This window comes from Macadamia integrifolia, unplaced genomic scaffold, assembly GCF_013358625.1.
Source record: "Macadamia integrifolia cultivar HAES 741 unplaced genomic scaffold, SCU_Mint_v3 scaffold_187A, whole genome shotgun sequence".
NCBI lineage: Eukaryota > Viridiplantae > Streptophyta > Magnoliopsida > Proteales > Proteaceae > Macadamia > Macadamia integrifolia.
The window spans coordinates 100,861-116,823 of NW_024870634.1; the positions used below are offsets into that span (position 1 = coordinate 100,861).

A 15,963-nucleotide genomic window follows, 5' to 3' on the forward strand; every position below is an offset into this window, starting at 1 on the left:
CTGTTTGGAGCACTACGGCCATGCTATTTTTCAGGATTTATTGTCCAAAAAAATATATATGAAATGACCTTATTATTAATCTTATGAACAATGTCATTTTGTCGCATCTCATTGGTGTCCCACCCTACACCGCTTGCTTAAGAATCCCTTTCCCATTTTTCAAATATAAAGGGGTAAGCTTTCCTGATCAGCTCTGTAGTACTAGAGTGCCCACATCCCATACATCATACCCACCAATTACATCACACCATCTTTGACCTCTACATTTTCTCTCTCTCTCTCTCCTTCTTTCCCTCTCTCCCTCTCACTTCCCCTTTCCCTCTATCAGCTTGTGTTGTCAGCTGTGTGCTTGTTGGTCTCTTTTCTCTGCTCTCTCCTTCTTTGTCTGGCTATAGTTGTGTTCCATTGGAAGTGAAAGTTATTGAAATTTAGATTCATTACTTTGTTTGCTTTCTTTCCTCGTTTTTTAGCTCAGGCCTCAAGGAAGAAGAGGAAGAAAGAAAGGAGACATCAGATCTTTCCCGCCTTTCTTTTTTCCCCCACCTTCTTTGTATTCGTCCGATTCTATTTGTTTTCTACAGTTATCGCACTTGGGTTTTAGTTTATTCTGCTTTTCGGATTTGCCCTTGTGTTTTTCATATCTGGGTTTTCAAATTTTTTTTTTCTTTCTATCAGTTCATCTTTTTCTGGGGTTTTTCTATTCTTATTCCTTTTTTAGTTAGTTTAGATAAATTGGAGGTGCCAGTAGTAGAAGTCCTAATATATCTTATTCTGTAGCTTCTGCTCCTGTTTCTGCTCAAATTTCATCTTGAATTCAAGTTTGTCTTTCATTTTTATTTCTTTCCTAAATTCCTTCTTTCAGTCTGAGTGGTATTAGATCTGAAAAGCCTTCTTAGGGTTTATCCCTGACCAACAAGATCCTTTTTTTTTTCTTTTTTCTGGTTCAATTATTTTTCTTTGAGATTTAAGATATTTATCGAATTTGTAAAGTGGACCTTTTCTAGATTCCTTAGGTTATGCTTGTATAAAAAAAGATATTCGGATTCCTTGCAAATGCCTATTGATTTAATGGGTCTCTTCTCCTCTTAAGATCTCCACCTCTCTGCATTTCCTTTCGGGGTTCTTCCTCCCCTGCTCTGTTTTCCTTCTTTTTTTTTTTTTTTTTTCTTGTAATCAGAACTATAGCGGAATTCATGGCTTCCCTGGTTTGTATGATCCGGAGATGTTGAAGAAGACAGGAAGAAACTAGGAGTTTCCCACCAATAGCGTTTACTCAAATCCAACCAAATGAAGTGGGGGATGGAAATTCTTTCTCCAGAGAGCTATTCTACCGATTCAAATTGGTTGCTTGAAGAGAGCAAGAGCACGCTCAGCACGGAATGGACCCATGAAGAGAATAAGATGTTTGAGAATGCTCTGGCGGTATATGATAGGGATACACCTGATCGATGGTATAAAGTAGCAGAATTGATCCCAGGGAAGACTGTGTGGGATGTGATCAAGCAGTATAAGGAACTGGAAGATGATGTTTGCGAGATAGAAGCTGGTCGGATACCTATTCCTGGTTATCGTACCTCTACTTTCACGTTGGAGTGGGTGAACAACAGTGGATTTGATGGGCTTAAACAAAGCTATGGTCCTGGTGGAAGGAGATCTTCTTCAGGTCGTCCTGATCAGGAAAGGAAGAAAGGGGTCCCATGGACAGAGGATGAACATAGGTAATTTTTTTTGTCCTCTTTAGAACTCTGGTTTCTTCTGAGTTTTACTTCCTTGGTAATGCTGGAGTTAACATAAGATGGATGAAAAAGAGTCCTAGAACTCAATTCTGTTAGTTTTATGTGACTCTGTTCTACCCTTTGAGAGTTTTTAAGTCCCAGTTAATCATGGTTTTGTCCTTCTGTGCCCAACCTTGAACTTCACCCTCTAGTCTGGAGTGATTCTGTATCTGATAATAATAAGTGACTTAACCAACCAAGTTCTTTCTATCCTAAAGTTTGAACTTTTGTGATTGGAACTGGTTTCATGTTAAACTCTACAGTCTAAGATTCATAGTAGCATTGAGTTCTTGGACTCATATTGATAATATAACCTACTGGTAACATTGAACTTGCTAGTGATCTACCTACTTACATTTCAAATGGGACATTTTTATTGTGGTTGAAATTCTTGTCTGCAATTATCTAGTTTTTCATGTTTTTTTGTTAACATGATTATTTGTATACAGGTTGTTCCTCATGGGACTTAAAAAGTATGGCAAAGGGGATTGGAGAAATATATCCAGGAATTTTGTAGTCTCAAGGACCCCAACTCAGGTTGCTAGCCATGCACAGAAGTACTTCATAAGGCAACTTTCAGGAGGGAAAGATAAGAGGAGATCCAGTATCCATGACATCACAACTGTTAATATCACAGATGCTAGACCAACTTCCCCAGAAAACAGACATTCATCCCCTGATCAGCCTACTATGCGTGTTCAACAACCCAAAGCACTATTTGATTGGAACCAACCCAACAATGGAGCAGGCATGGTTTTCAACTCGTCACATGGGAACGTGTTCATTCCATCTACTTATGGGATGACACCTTATGGAATTAAGCTACAAGGGCAAAATCATCATAAAGATGTTCTTCGTGGATCTCATCTTGGACCTCACAACAACATGGTGTTTCAAATATAGCACTTACAACTAAAGCTTTATAGATAGTGCAGCATTGTCTTTCGAGTTCTTAGTAGATAGTCAGTGCCCAATGTCATTTTGTTCAGTAGGAGTCTTCTTTCTATGTTTTTGTGGTCGTTCTATGTGAATATTGGGGGCTTTTCAAGTGTTACTTGTATTTGATCTTCAGTAAACAGAATTTATATGGTGCATCCATTTCAAGTTCTGATCTTTGATATTGAAAGAGAAGATCCCAAAAATTGGGTTCTGTTTGTATCAAAGCATTAAACTGAATTCTGGAGTTGAGAGTTTCTTGTTTACTTATTTATTTTTCCCAGATTGCATTTTCTTACATGCTTGAATTTGAAAGGGAATAGTGGAAATATCTAGAGGCACTAATATGTGTTCCTTGCACATCTTATAAGAATGATTCATCTTAAAGGTATGAACAGAGTGTCCCTTTAATACAAATCTCATTTAAGATGGTTACCCTGTTAACTATTATATCTTCTAGAAGTGCAAACTGAAGCTTTAACTATCTATTCATGATTCAGAAGGAAGGCCATGAACCTTTGTCCAAGCCAGTATCATTAATTGCTTAGTTGCTGTTCTAAACTAGTGATTCAATTTCATGCTGGAACTAAGCAAAAGGGTACCCATTTCTTCTAACTAAACACTTGCAAATTTCATATGCCAAAGCTTTTTGAAAGGTTAAAACTGATGGCAACTACATATCACAATTTGTTTACAAATTCATCAGTCAGGATCTATTAACAGGGACATCTGAAATGTACATTTGGGTAGGTATCAGTTCAAGTTAGCTTTCGGCAAAAAGAATCGATTTCTTCGTTTGGACATATGGCTGAAATTAACAGGCGGAATCAGTCCCAACACTTTAGACGTAATCAATTATGCTAAAGTAAAACCACTCAGAATAAGATGGGAGGCCACATGTCATGGGACGTTTGGACCAAGTTGGCCTAGTCACAGAGCACACTCTCATTTGAATTCCTTTTCCTAAGAGAAAACCTTTCTGGGCAATTCAAGATTTATACCTCCAATATGGCCTAGTTGACTGAACTTGACCACCAAACCTTTGTAGTGGCTGAGTCTATCTTCCACTAACTTGAGCATCTCATGCTTGAATCACACCCTTTTTTCTTTTGCCTTTGTTGCTGCCTTTCTTCATGAAGAGGACATGCTATGGAGTGGATGAAGATCCTACATAGATTGTAGTAAACTAGTAATAATTTTAATAAGTCATATAAAACACATAAAGGTCCAAGTCAGATCACCAGTACAGCTAGATTAACTTTTTGTTTTAATATTTCTCATTTAGATCACTTTTGCCTAACCTTATGGTATATCTCTTTCTCTGCCAATCAAATTGTTTAACTGGTTGTTGCCATTACACAGGACCAACTTCAAAGTTCTTTACCTGTAGCATTACCGACAACACTTATACAAAAGAAGTCTCCATTGTTTTTCCAAATCTTCTTAGGATTCAAGATACTCCGTTTAGGTTGAGGAAATTTTTTTTTTTTTTTTTTTTTTCAGTGCAAAAGCCTTTCTTCCTAGTTAAAAGTTCTGAGGCATCAGATCAAACTAATGATTTGATTACCTGATAAGACTAAACTATCAATGATTAAATACTAGTTTGTGTGAAGACTAATGTAAAGCATAATGCAAACAAACACCTAGGAACCTAATCATCTTAGAAAGCCCAGAGGCTGCATTTGGTATACAGTCTTTAGAATGCTATTCAAAAAATCATACTAAATGCAACCTTAATTCAAAACTTCCATTAATGGTTTCAAAACTTTCAAAGTATAGTTATATAGTTCATTCTCTATTGCTTGGGACTCACAAAGTATTGAGAGTGAGAAAATAAAATGATTTGCACACAAAAAAAAAATGGTGGGATGATAAATAAATGTTAGATAATAAGGAACGAGATCCTCTCTAGCCACTTTGGGTGCCTAACGTGCATCCGACGGTTAGGAGTCCCTTGGGATGTATGCGTTGATGGGCTAAAGCCCGATCCAGTAATATTGTATGAGTTTTCTCCCAACCATCAAATGTGCACCGAGTGCCCAGCATAGCTCGAGAGGATATAAATCCGATAAGTAATGGACTCATATGTTTAAGATCATGGATGAAAACTCTGCGTTTAGTATAATTGCTTGAAATATATTATTGACCTGGAATGCATTTCAATACAAACAAATCAAAGCTACGCACATAGACACAACGGTTGAGAGGGTCCTGACAAACACCCCAGCCCTCGGATTCTCATTAGCACTCAATGCCTCCTTGAAAAGGATTTTTTTTGCCACATGCAATACTCTTCCAAGTCACTTGGTTTTTGGGGTAACCTTAGATGCAAACGCAATGGAAAGTGTTATCGTTAGCATTACAGTTTGCTGACTATGCTTCCTTCATAATTGAAAATTTTTGTATTCTCATGAGTTCTTGTATTGTGAACTAAAGTCTAAAGCATTAACAAGTGCCAAGCAATGTCTGTTGCGTGTATTACTTTTCTAGGGCCCACCCCTCAAAAGGTGCAAAGAATTCAAGGCATAATGAACAATATGATCATTCTCAATAAGCTTTTTCTTAGCTAAATGACAAAATTACCCACTTTTCTTTTCTTCAAAGGAGCAGCCTTTTTGCTAGTTGCTTGCATGGGAAAGCACTTTCACCACTTTATTCTAATTTTGATCAACCGCCTAAGATAGATTGAGACCACATACGTAGGCTCACAACTTTGGCATTTTGGTCTTATTATTCCCATGCCCTAATCCTAATCTCTTGTGATTGGATGTACACACTAGCGGAGTGTAAAGAAATTTTACATGCTAGCATTGATCGTTGGATTTTTTTTTCTTTTTTCGCATCTCAATTGTTCAATCCGTTTGTTGTTACACTTTCATTTTCTTTATCGTCACAATTGTTTGTAAATGGAAGCCTACTAGCAAAATACGGGAATAAGCTTAAAAACTCTTGGAAGGGAAGAAAAGAGTAGTGAAATAATCAATTTTGAGAGGAAAATAATTTTTTTTTTAATTATGACTGTGTAAATTACCTCATACTCTTACTAAATATGGTAATCATATTTTTCAATTTAAAATTTTATTTTATTTCTTTAAAGTAAGGAATTTATTTATAAAATATAATGAAAATTAATAACTAAATTTACAATGTTTTGGAATTAGTCATCTAATCATGTTAGGTGACAATTAAAAAGAAAATTATTTTAGTTTTGATTTGATTTCACTTCTCTTCCTTTTATCTCGGGGGCACATATGACTTTCTTATAAAGTACCTCTAACAGGATTTTTATGGAGGAAAAAGGTGAAGACGCATGTGGCCTCGAACAAATTTTAAATCAGTCAATATCTTATAGATTTTTCTTAATGTGATCATGGTTGGTCACACTAAGTCATACACCATGATGGTTTCTTCGGTCTGGACCTTCGTACAATGAAAGTATTTTGGGTAATAAAAATATTAATCTCATTATATTATTCTGGTTTACATACGAAAAGTTTTGTTTATTGGTAGTATGCACATTATAGAAGACAACATTGATCAAGCATTTTCACTTGGACTCAAATCCTTTTATGGTGAACGGTGAACAGTGAATGGCGGTGAAAATCCAATAATTGAGTCATTAAATAAGAAAATTTACAAGGACATCACTTTCAAGTCAAACAAGAGGAAAAACGAAAAGCGGAGGAACTACTCTTCACCCAAATTTGGCCATAGAATTAGACACATTGTTTCTTGATCTACTAATATTAAAAGAAACAAGAGGGAAAGATGATGCAATAAGAAAAATGTCTTCAATTTAGAGAGTAGCTTTCAATTGCAGTATTGCCCTCTTTGATGGATTTCATCACTTCTATGGACTCATATTCAACTTCAACTGTTAAAGTCAAAGATTTTGGACTAAATGGATAACATCTCCTACTCCTTTGGCTTCTAAGAGTGTTACATTTTTTGCATTGTCATGAGATAGTATTACCTGTCACAAAAGTGCTTGAATCATCATGAATGATTGATGTAACTGAATTTCTTATCAAATTCGGTTTAAAGGCTTAGGGGTGTCAATTCAAGGCCTACATTGGTGGCCCCACTGAGCCCGGTTGAGAAAACCCAAAACCAGCTGGGCCTGCTAATCAAACATGTCAGGTTTTCACCCAGCCCAACTAATATTCGGTTGTTCCAATGCAAGGGTGCTACCTAACAGGCACCCAACCAGGATCAAACGATTAATAGTCTTACTCACCCTGATATGGTTAAAGCATGTTTACTCAGCCTTACACGCTTAAAGCCTGATTAGAGCCTGTTCAGAGCTCATTAACTCATCTAAAGCCTTTTTAGCCCAATTATTGGTGGCGTGATTAATAATCAGTACCCGACCAACTGTTTATAAATGAGATCATTACTAACCTATAGTGACCAATTACTTAAACAAACCAATCACAATGCAAGGTCTTAAATTGGGGAAGCCTGGTTAGACCCAATTAGGTCTGATTGAAATTGGCCTAACCTGACCAATTGACAAGGAATAATGATTACAAAAAAAAAAAACTTCTTTTTTAAATTTAAATTTTTTCTCTCTTCTCTTTAATTTTCCCTTAATGGAACATAACTTAAAAAGATCATCTTTCCTCAAACCTTAACCTTACTTTTTGAATAAGAATAAGCCATGAAATGAAAGAATTAAATACTTTGACTCTATTTTTCCTAACACACATTAAATAAACTGAGGAACAAGATTATCAATTATCAATTATTGTTAACTTATTGGATAAGTATCTTTTCTCTCTCTCTCTCTCTCTCTCTCTCTAATTCCTTAGTGTTGCATTGTTTCTCTATTATCCGACATCAAGTTCCACAAAGAACAAAATAGATTGGACAATTAGGATAAGCTGACCTAATTGATATAACAAGGGCATGCCATGTTGAAGCAGAAGGTACAAAATTTACCTAAAAATGGACGTAAGCGACGTGATACCGGATCAAATTAGAAGGTATAGTGGTAATTAAAACTAGAAGGTCCAATGAATGGTGATGATTTTTGGAGAAAAAAAAAATTGTGTATTATATGGAGCGGACTCCTAGTTGGATTTCCAATGGTGGCACAAGAAATTTAAAGTTTGATGTATATTTAATCGGAGGGTTAGTGCAGTTTTATACAAGGGAGGGTTATAAATCATGCAATAGAGGTGGACATTAATGAGAGTATAATAGCATTTAATGAGAGAGGGTGTAGGGTCCACGGGTGGTATGTGAGAAGACGAACAGAAGAATCTGCATGCAGGCATTTTGCGATTCTTTTTCCCAAATGCTTTTGTTTTTTTTCATGTAAATAGTTCTATGTCCAAGTGCGACCTACACTAGCACTCTCTATGCCTCTTTCCTTAAAACAAGAGGCCAACAAATCTTTTCACACGAGTTTGGCCTACAACAACATTTCTTGTGTCTATCTCTCTATACCTTAAAACAAGGGCAATTAAGTTTTTTCACATGAGGAGAATTCGGCTCCTCTCCTAAGTAGTGATAACCGAGGTCTTACCCATAGTTATCTGGGCGATCACCACGTATCCAAATGATGATACAATGATTTTTGACACCTTTGTCGACACCTCATTCTTTGCACCTCTCTCCAAGCATTGGATCATCGCCTGGACACGTGACGCTTACCCAGGTAGCTATTGACCAACCTAGGCGATCGCCGCTAAGAAAAAGAGCTGGATTCGAGAGATAAGACATGAGAGCTCTGGCATAGGTCATTCTCCCGGACAAATTCCCTATGAGGAGAGAGATAGATACATGGGACCCCTGGCATAGGCCATTCTCCGACAATCACCAACCCCCCCCCCCCTCCCCCTTTTCTTTTTTGCGGGTTTGAGGGAAAGAAACATAAAGAGTATGTCCTCTTACCTTATCCAATGACCTGAATTTTGAAGTGAATAACCTAACTTACTAGGAATGGGCAAAAAAAGCCACAGACCTCCACTGTCCGCTCTATATGGAAAGGATCTACATACATCTCTTGTCCATGCTAACCTCAGTATAAGGTGCTTTTCAGCTGCTATAAGACAAATTACATAGGATAAGCATAGTAAATTTATCTGTTAAAGCATGTCAGAATCTCATTTTCAACATTTCACATACTATTATTTTCAATTTTTTTATTTTTTTTATTGTTTCGTTCAAGTGAGGTGTCATATCAAGAGTCACTTAAATTACAAAAATGATGTCCCAGAAAATTATATAGTGCAGTAGTGGAAAAGCCAACTCATCATCCACTGTTATGTTGGTCATCACTTGGCATCGATGGAGACAAAAAATAAAAATCATGATTGAACTAAAAAGAGGTGAGTAGAGAAAATAAGAGTTGCAGTGAAAGAGTCGGAAGAAGCAGGGGATTCCTCATTTTATTTCAAAGATTAACCTGCATAGCAGAGGGTTGGACATCAATATTCCAGTAATTATTGGAGATCAAACTACACAGTATAGCTTACCAATTTTCATTCTCAGCCCAAATCCCAGAGGAAATAAAGGATCATAGGACTCATCCCCAGCGTTCATTGGCAACTGATCCAGTCTTCTGAACCATGTCACTGGAAGCACGCCCTCAAATTCATAATCTCCAAAGATAACATCAGCTATTCCCAACCCTTCACTCCCGGGCAACCAAGCAGCAACAAAAGCATCCATCTTCTCCAATAATTCCGGTTCCAGAACTAAGGGTCTCCCAGATATCATAATCACCAGTGTTGGAACTCTATCTGTAACGAAGTTAATCATGTCAGGGCCATTAAAAGGAATCATGAGCTCAGAATTGGAACCCATGTCCTCTGCATATGGAGATTCCCCAACAACAACAACGGCAAAGCAGAAATTTTGATCCGCAAAGGTGGCTGGTGATGGATACTGCTCATAAATCACTTCTGTTTTGTCTCCTACTGCTTCTTTAATACCATCCAAGATGGTTGTGCCTACAACATATAAAATCAGATAAATCTCATGCTAACATATGTATCCAAAACGAGATTTCAAGATAATCGAGACAGAAGACTTCCAATATCCATTGATGTTGCTTCCAATATTCACTTTCCCTAGGGATCTCTAGAAGCAACTTCAAGCATAGTACTAAAATCAAGACCCTAGACAGGTGAGGGTATGTGGATTTGAAGAGAGTATTATATAAGTAAAAGAAAAAAAACAAAACTTTAAGTAGCACAATACCAAAGATTATTTATAATAGCTGAAACTCCTGTGTTCACTTGCAGATTAGGTTAAATTTAATCTTTGTTATCAGATCAAGGCAACAGCTTAAGCTAGATCTCATTGCAGAGACATAAACCTCACTGCAAAAATAGAAAATGATAAATCAAAATTATTGAACAAAGTAAGTCGGCCTAATTTATTTCGAAGAAATTCCTATGGCCATTTCTTTTGGGTGGGGTGGGGTGGGGAGGGGAACTATGACCATATGACCACTAACTGAGCAAAAGATAGAAAACCCTTAAGACTGAGAAATGCATGCATAACCCCTCTCCCAATGGAGGATACCAATGAGACAGCAGCGGTTATTTTCTGCTATTACATGAGAATATTCCAATAAATAGCTATCATTTATTTCAAACACTAAGACAATGTTTACGATAATTTTGGCTACATTCCCCTTCTATGGTGGATCCTATTACTGAGAACACAAGGCATGCCAGGAATGTGACCCTTTAAAAATTTTGGCAAAACTAAGAATTCTGTTCTCCACATTACATACCCATAGTATTTCTGCCACTGGTCCCATACCAGGTGATAGTCCAACCCCCACATAGATATCCAAGATCATCAGCATGCCTTCCTGCAACAAGAATTCTCTTGGCATTTTTATCTAATGGAAGAAGCTGCTTCTTTGGATCCTTTCCATTCTTTAGCAGAACCAATGATTTCCTAACCGCTTCCCGTGCCAATTCTCTATGCATCTGAAGATCAATAAGAAAGATGAGGCCAGTCAACTAGTTACTCATTCTCAAGTCAACACATATTGACTACTAACGAATCACAGTTAATTGCTTCATTGAAAAAAAAAATTGAAGCATCTAAAATTCCAAATAAAAACTTGGGGGAGTGGGGTTAAAACCCTTCCATTGTTCTCCTGGCCCAAGATCATTTGATCAGAAAAAAGATACCCAAATTACAAAGCAGAATCCTCAAATATGAACTATCATTGATTAATAATAAAGTAGCACTTCTGTCAAGGTAACACCACAACGCACATAGGTGATCAGGCAGTCCAGGAGGGCAGGGAAACACTTGCCTAGCTAGTCGATAACAAGCAGAGTGGATAACTGAGTGCCTATGCACCCTGACGTCCATGTAGGCTATCATTATGGTGGCCTCCTGATAAAAATAAAAACACAACTGGGTTTATTTTAATGGAAATAAGCTTTGGGTTGGGTTATGTCTGTGTTGGACCTTTAATTCAATGTATTTTCATTGTAATGGGTCACTTAATGGGCCCATATTATGGGTAGAATCTAGGCCTACAAAATAGTCAAATGTCTTTATTTCTTTATTTTAATTATTTATCAAATGTTTTGGTTAGGTTGGATTAAAGTTCTATTAAGTCCAGTTCTATTTTGAGTCAATTTCCTTCATTATTTTTATTTCCCAATCAGTTGTGTTACCTTATTAGTTAAGGATTGATTTAAGCCTTTCCTTTTTAGTGTTTGGGTCTGTTTTTGAATCTTGTAAGGGGATCCAGCCTTGCACACGAATTTTGATTAGTGAGATTTGGCTTTAGCCTTTTCTTTATTCTGTGAGATTCAGCTTTGCTGTGAGATGCAGCAGTATGTTGGTGGAAGCCAATAGTGGCTGGTGAGATTCCAGTCAAGGCTAGGTGGGTTGCTTAGTCATATCTTATTCTTATTCATTCTTCCTCTACATTAACCCTTCAATTATACAGCACCCGTTCTTCACTCCATCGATCTTAGGGTTTTGGGTTTCCTACCTCAAGTAGGAAACTTCCATAACTTCTAATCTCTGTTGGATTTAAATCATCTTTTGAGGATTTGTTTCTGGTTAAGTTTTTTTTTTTTTTTTTGGATGAATAAATTAATTCATTACCAAGCCAAGGAAAGGATATAAAGGGGGGAAGGGAGAAGAGAAGGGGAGGAGACCAGAAGCCTTACCCTAATGGGAGGCAGAAAAACAACTAGAGGGGAGACCCCAACCAAAATACAGCCTAGGGGAACTAAGAAGGAACATCAAGGGGTGATTTGGGGGGGGGGGGGGGGGAAGGACAAGAGATAGAGGGAGACCCCAGGAGACAACAGTGAGTCTGTTCCTTGGGGTATCAATAATCCTACACGAACAGATGCATCCAAGCTTGGAGCTTACATCAAAATAGATGGCTTTCCAAATCTTCTCGAATGAGCGAGAGTTGGAAGTCCATCTACGAAGATTACGCTCTATCCAGAGATGATTGACAGTTGCACAGAAGGCCAATTTCTCTGCCGTGTCACATATGGAGGATCCACCAAAGGTCATATCAACCTAGATCCATTATCTACTCAAGGGGAGACTACATCTGCGGGAAGGCCAATAGCTACTGAGAACTTTTTCCAGACCATTGAGGAGAAGGGGTAGGAAAAAAAAGATGATCAGTATTTTCGTCGCTATCCAGCAGAGGCAGCAAGAAGGGGATACTAGAATAAGATGATAGAGGAGGAAAGACTGCATTAGAAGGTAGTTGGAGAGAGCTCGTCATGTAGTGAAGCTGTGGCGAGGGATATGACCTTTGAACCAGGTTAGATTATGCCAAGGGTAGGGAAGCCCACAGCACGAATATGATTCCAAGCAGAGGCGGAGGTGAACTTCCTCGTAGAGGAGGGAAGCCAGGAGATCTTATCCTCTCTTCCCCGATGACCAAGGGGAATGGGGGGGTTGAGGACCAAAGGTCAGCCAAGGGGGGAGGCAAGCAGGGACCAGACCCCATGGAAGATGATGGAGGTGACTAGGGCCAGTCTGGTAATCCCAGAGGAATAGAGGACATGGGGGTGATCAAAGAAAGGAGAATGTCCGAAGGGTTCTAAGGATCCAACCATAGGGAGGTGGAGGATCCATTCCCAATAGAATAGGAGATAACAGAAAAAGCCACGGGTCTTTTGGCCAGGATGGTACGCCAAATCCAAGAGGCGTCAGGAGGCGTGGAGGAAAACCAAAGAAAATTATTCTAAAGGGGGGAGGAATAAACCCAAGAGACCCAAATACTATTCTGCTTGGTAGCAATCTTCTAGATGAGCTTAAGAATATTGGTTGAATTGATATATTTGATCTTGTGAAGACACAGACCACCCTCAAATTTAGGAAGATAGAATTTGTCCCAGCTTAAAGGGTGGAGGAATTTAGAGGAGTCAAAACCCTTACAAAGGAAAGAAGAGAGGAGGGATTCAATGGACTTAGAGGTGGTAGCAAGGAGGCCGAAGACACCCGACTAGTAGAGGGACAGTGATTAGAGAACTAATCTAATGAGAACCAAACTACCAATGTAGGAGAGGAGCTTGCCTTTTCAAAGATAAAGCCTCTTTCTGATCTGATCAAGAATAGGGGAGCAATGGTGGGCGGAAAGCCTAGAGGGAATCAAAGGAAGGCCTAGATACTTGACTAGGAGGGATCCAAGGGAGAATCCCGTGAGCTGAAGGAGGTTAGCCTGGTAGGGATCAAAGACTCCTGGGAGAGAAAGAGGCTAGATTTAAGGAGGTTGATTTTAAGGCCAGAGAGGGATTCGAAGAGGCGGAGAGAGGACATGACGGAGGAGATGGAGATAAGGTCAGCCTTCAAGAAGATCATGAGGTCATCCGCGAAGGCAAGATGGGTAAGCATAAGAGCTTTACATTTGGGAATGTGGGAGATGAGGTGTTGATCATTGGAGGCCTGGATGAAGCGAGAGAGGACTTCAAGGGCAAGGGAGAAGAGGAAGGGGGAGAGAGGCAGCCTAGACGGATGCCCACAAAGGAGGAGAAGTAGCCCGCAGGACTACCATTGACAAGACAGAGAAGGGGGAAGAGATACAAGAATGTATCTATTGAACAAAGGATGGGGGGAAGGACGTGCAGAAGGACTTGGTCAATGAAATCCCAATGGATAGAATCAAAGGCCTTGTGGATGTCAATTTTGAGGAGGGCCACCGAGGAGTGAGACTTTCTATCAAACCCTCTAATAATTTCATGACAAAGCATGATATTGTCAGTGATACTCCTATCAACAATGAATACTAATTGGTTGGGTTATGTTTCTGGTTATGTTATTAACTTCATATCAGAAGATTACATTCATCTAAGTTGTTGGTCTATTGTTATCAAGTTTTCTTCAATTCTGGTCATTTTTATATCACTGTGGTTCTGGTTTAATCTAAGTATCTGAAACTTAGTTCCTTAGGCCACTAGAAACCCATCACCTCCATCCAACCATAATGAAGTCTTTGTATCAGCTACACTCTTTTCTTAAGTTTAAATGTGTTTTGATGAATATTTGTGTGTCATTTGCCACATGTACAAAATAAACAAAATTAAGTTCGACGATCTTTCACAAGTTTTTATTCGCTCAAGAAACAAGTGTTGTTATACCATATCTATCATCCAACGTATTAATAACTTGATTGAATCAAAAGACCAAGGTCAGAGTTTGTGGCCAAAAATGACCAAGAAACCTAGATATGTACTATTTATGTGTTTTATTTTTCTCAATACCTAGATATGTACTATTTATGTGTTTTATTTTTCTCAATATCTAGATATGTACTATATCTGTGTTTTATTTTTCTCAAATTAAAATATACAATACGTAAAGGAAGGAAATGTGAGCACTACGCCATTGTCTGGCCTGTTAAATTCCTAGGAGATTCCTATGCTTCGAACCCTCTCATCCCCCCAACAATCACTGATGTGTTTTGACAACACTGTAGAGCAGTTCAAGACCTGGAAGGAGCAAGCCATTCAAGTTACAAAAGTGGCTTAACATTTCAGTATCATCCTAAAGTCTAAATGCCATGTGTAACTGATGCAGATTAATTACTAAAATAGGCTTGTTTTATTAGGAATAAGCCTAGGGTTGGGTTCCATACATGTTGGGCCTTTGATCCTATGTATTTTGAGTGTGATAGACCACTTTTATGGGTCTAAAAGTGGAGCTGTAAGGCTGAGTACGGGATTACTAGTTAATTTCCCTTTTTATCAGTTTCCTTTTTAATTGGGTTTGATTTGAGTTATATTTGTTTCCTTAGGAGTCAAGTTATTAATTGAGTCGAGTCATTAGTAGTTAGTTTCCTTTTTCAACTAGTTTCTAATTTCAGTTAGTTTATAATTTTAGTTTTCAGTAACTATTGTATCAGGAGAATATTTGGTTTCTATTTTGAGGAACCTTCTATTTTGTAATTCCCTCCCCCATCACTATTATAAATAAAGAGAATGCTCATTAGTGTGCTTTGTGTGTGATCAAAGTGATGGACTGACGTTTGATCCGGTGACTCTTTGCGGCGTGAAGTCCAAGAGGTTCCTTTCAAGTGTTCTTTTCCTTTCTTCTTCAAGACCCTACTACTGCCCTACTGTTAGAGGTATTTATATCAGTCCTTATTCTCAGTTCTGTCCAGCGATAGGCAATCCTGTGAAGAGACTTCAATTTCTGCCCAGGCCTATCCCAAGGTCAGTTTTGGCTGAGATTTTAACCTAAGGTTCTACCCATACAAATGGAACTCGATCCAGAGTTGAGGCCCTTCCAACCTCAGGTTGCTGAGTTATCAAAGATTTCCCTATTCTGGCCGATACTGGTTAGTTCAGATTCTGCCCACTGAAATTGATAGATCTGGTTCTGTCCTCTGTTTCTGTGGAGTTTATTATTGTTTGTAGACTGTTAGGATTCTATTCCTACTGCTGGTTAACCCTATTATTTGGTGTATCATCTGATCTCATAAGTTCCAGCTTCTGGGTTTCGAAATTCTGATTTACAAAAATCTGTTTCTCCCTTTATTCCGGTCTATTGGTTGCTGCCTATCTTTGGGTAATTATTGGTTGTTCTTTGATTAAAAGTTCCTACAGTTGAGACTTGGCTAGACTCCCTATCCTAGTCTACATTAGTAACGAAAACCAAAATATTCTAGAATAGAAAAGGCACTGGATCTGATCTTCAGAAGACGGTTTCTTTTTACATTTTATTTAGGAATATGGAAAAAGGTTGCAGAACATAAGGGGAGCGATAATTTCCATTGCCGGATTTTTTTTTTTTT

The 15,963-nt window shown here is 38.2% G+C and overlaps 2 protein-coding genes across 4 annotated transcripts in view; one reads left to right on the forward strand and one right to left on the reverse strand.

Annotated features, from left to right (window-relative positions):
- Positions 1 to 202: 202 nt before the first annotated feature.
- Positions 203 to 2,977, forward strand: LOC122071068 (transcription factor DIVARICATA-like). The gene is made up of 2 exons (XM_042635332.1): positions 203 to 1,718; positions 2,225 to 2,977. The coding sequence occupies exons 1-2, from the start codon at positions 1,288 to 1,290 to the stop codon at positions 2,676 to 2,678; spliced, it is 885 nt and encodes a 294-aa protein (XP_042491266.1). The 5' UTR covers positions 203 to 1,287; the 3' UTR covers positions 2,679 to 2,977.
- Positions 2,978 to 8,845: 5,868 nt separating this feature from the next.
- LOC122071081 (beta-glucosidase BoGH3B-like) overlaps positions 8,846 to 15,963 on the reverse strand; it is a 65,383-nt gene continuing 58,265 nt past the window's right edge. For 2 of the 3 annotated variants that reach the window (XM_042635350.1, XM_042635353.1), the window contains 2 exons: positions 10,462 to 10,663; positions 9,088 to 9,670 (listed from right to left, as the gene is read on the reverse strand). In XM_042635350.1, coding sequence (XP_042491284.1) covers positions 9,171 to 9,670; positions 10,462 to 10,663 — 702 coding nt within the window. In that variant the 3' untranslated portion in view covers positions 9,088 to 9,170. Of the gene's footprint in view, positions 9,671 to 10,461; positions 10,664 to 15,963 lie in introns of all 3 variants that reach the window. The other variant, XM_042635352.1, reaches the window with a different exon arrangement.

Coding starts and splice junctions, on each gene's coding strand:
- LOC122071068 (XM_042635332.1), top strand. CDS start 1,288: ATGAAGTGGGGGATGGAAATTCTTTCTCCAGAGAGCTATTCTACCGAT. Junction 1,719..2,224: donor TGGACAGAGGATGAACATAG/GTAATTTTTTTT, acceptor ATTTGTATACAG/GTTGTTCCTCATGGGACTTA.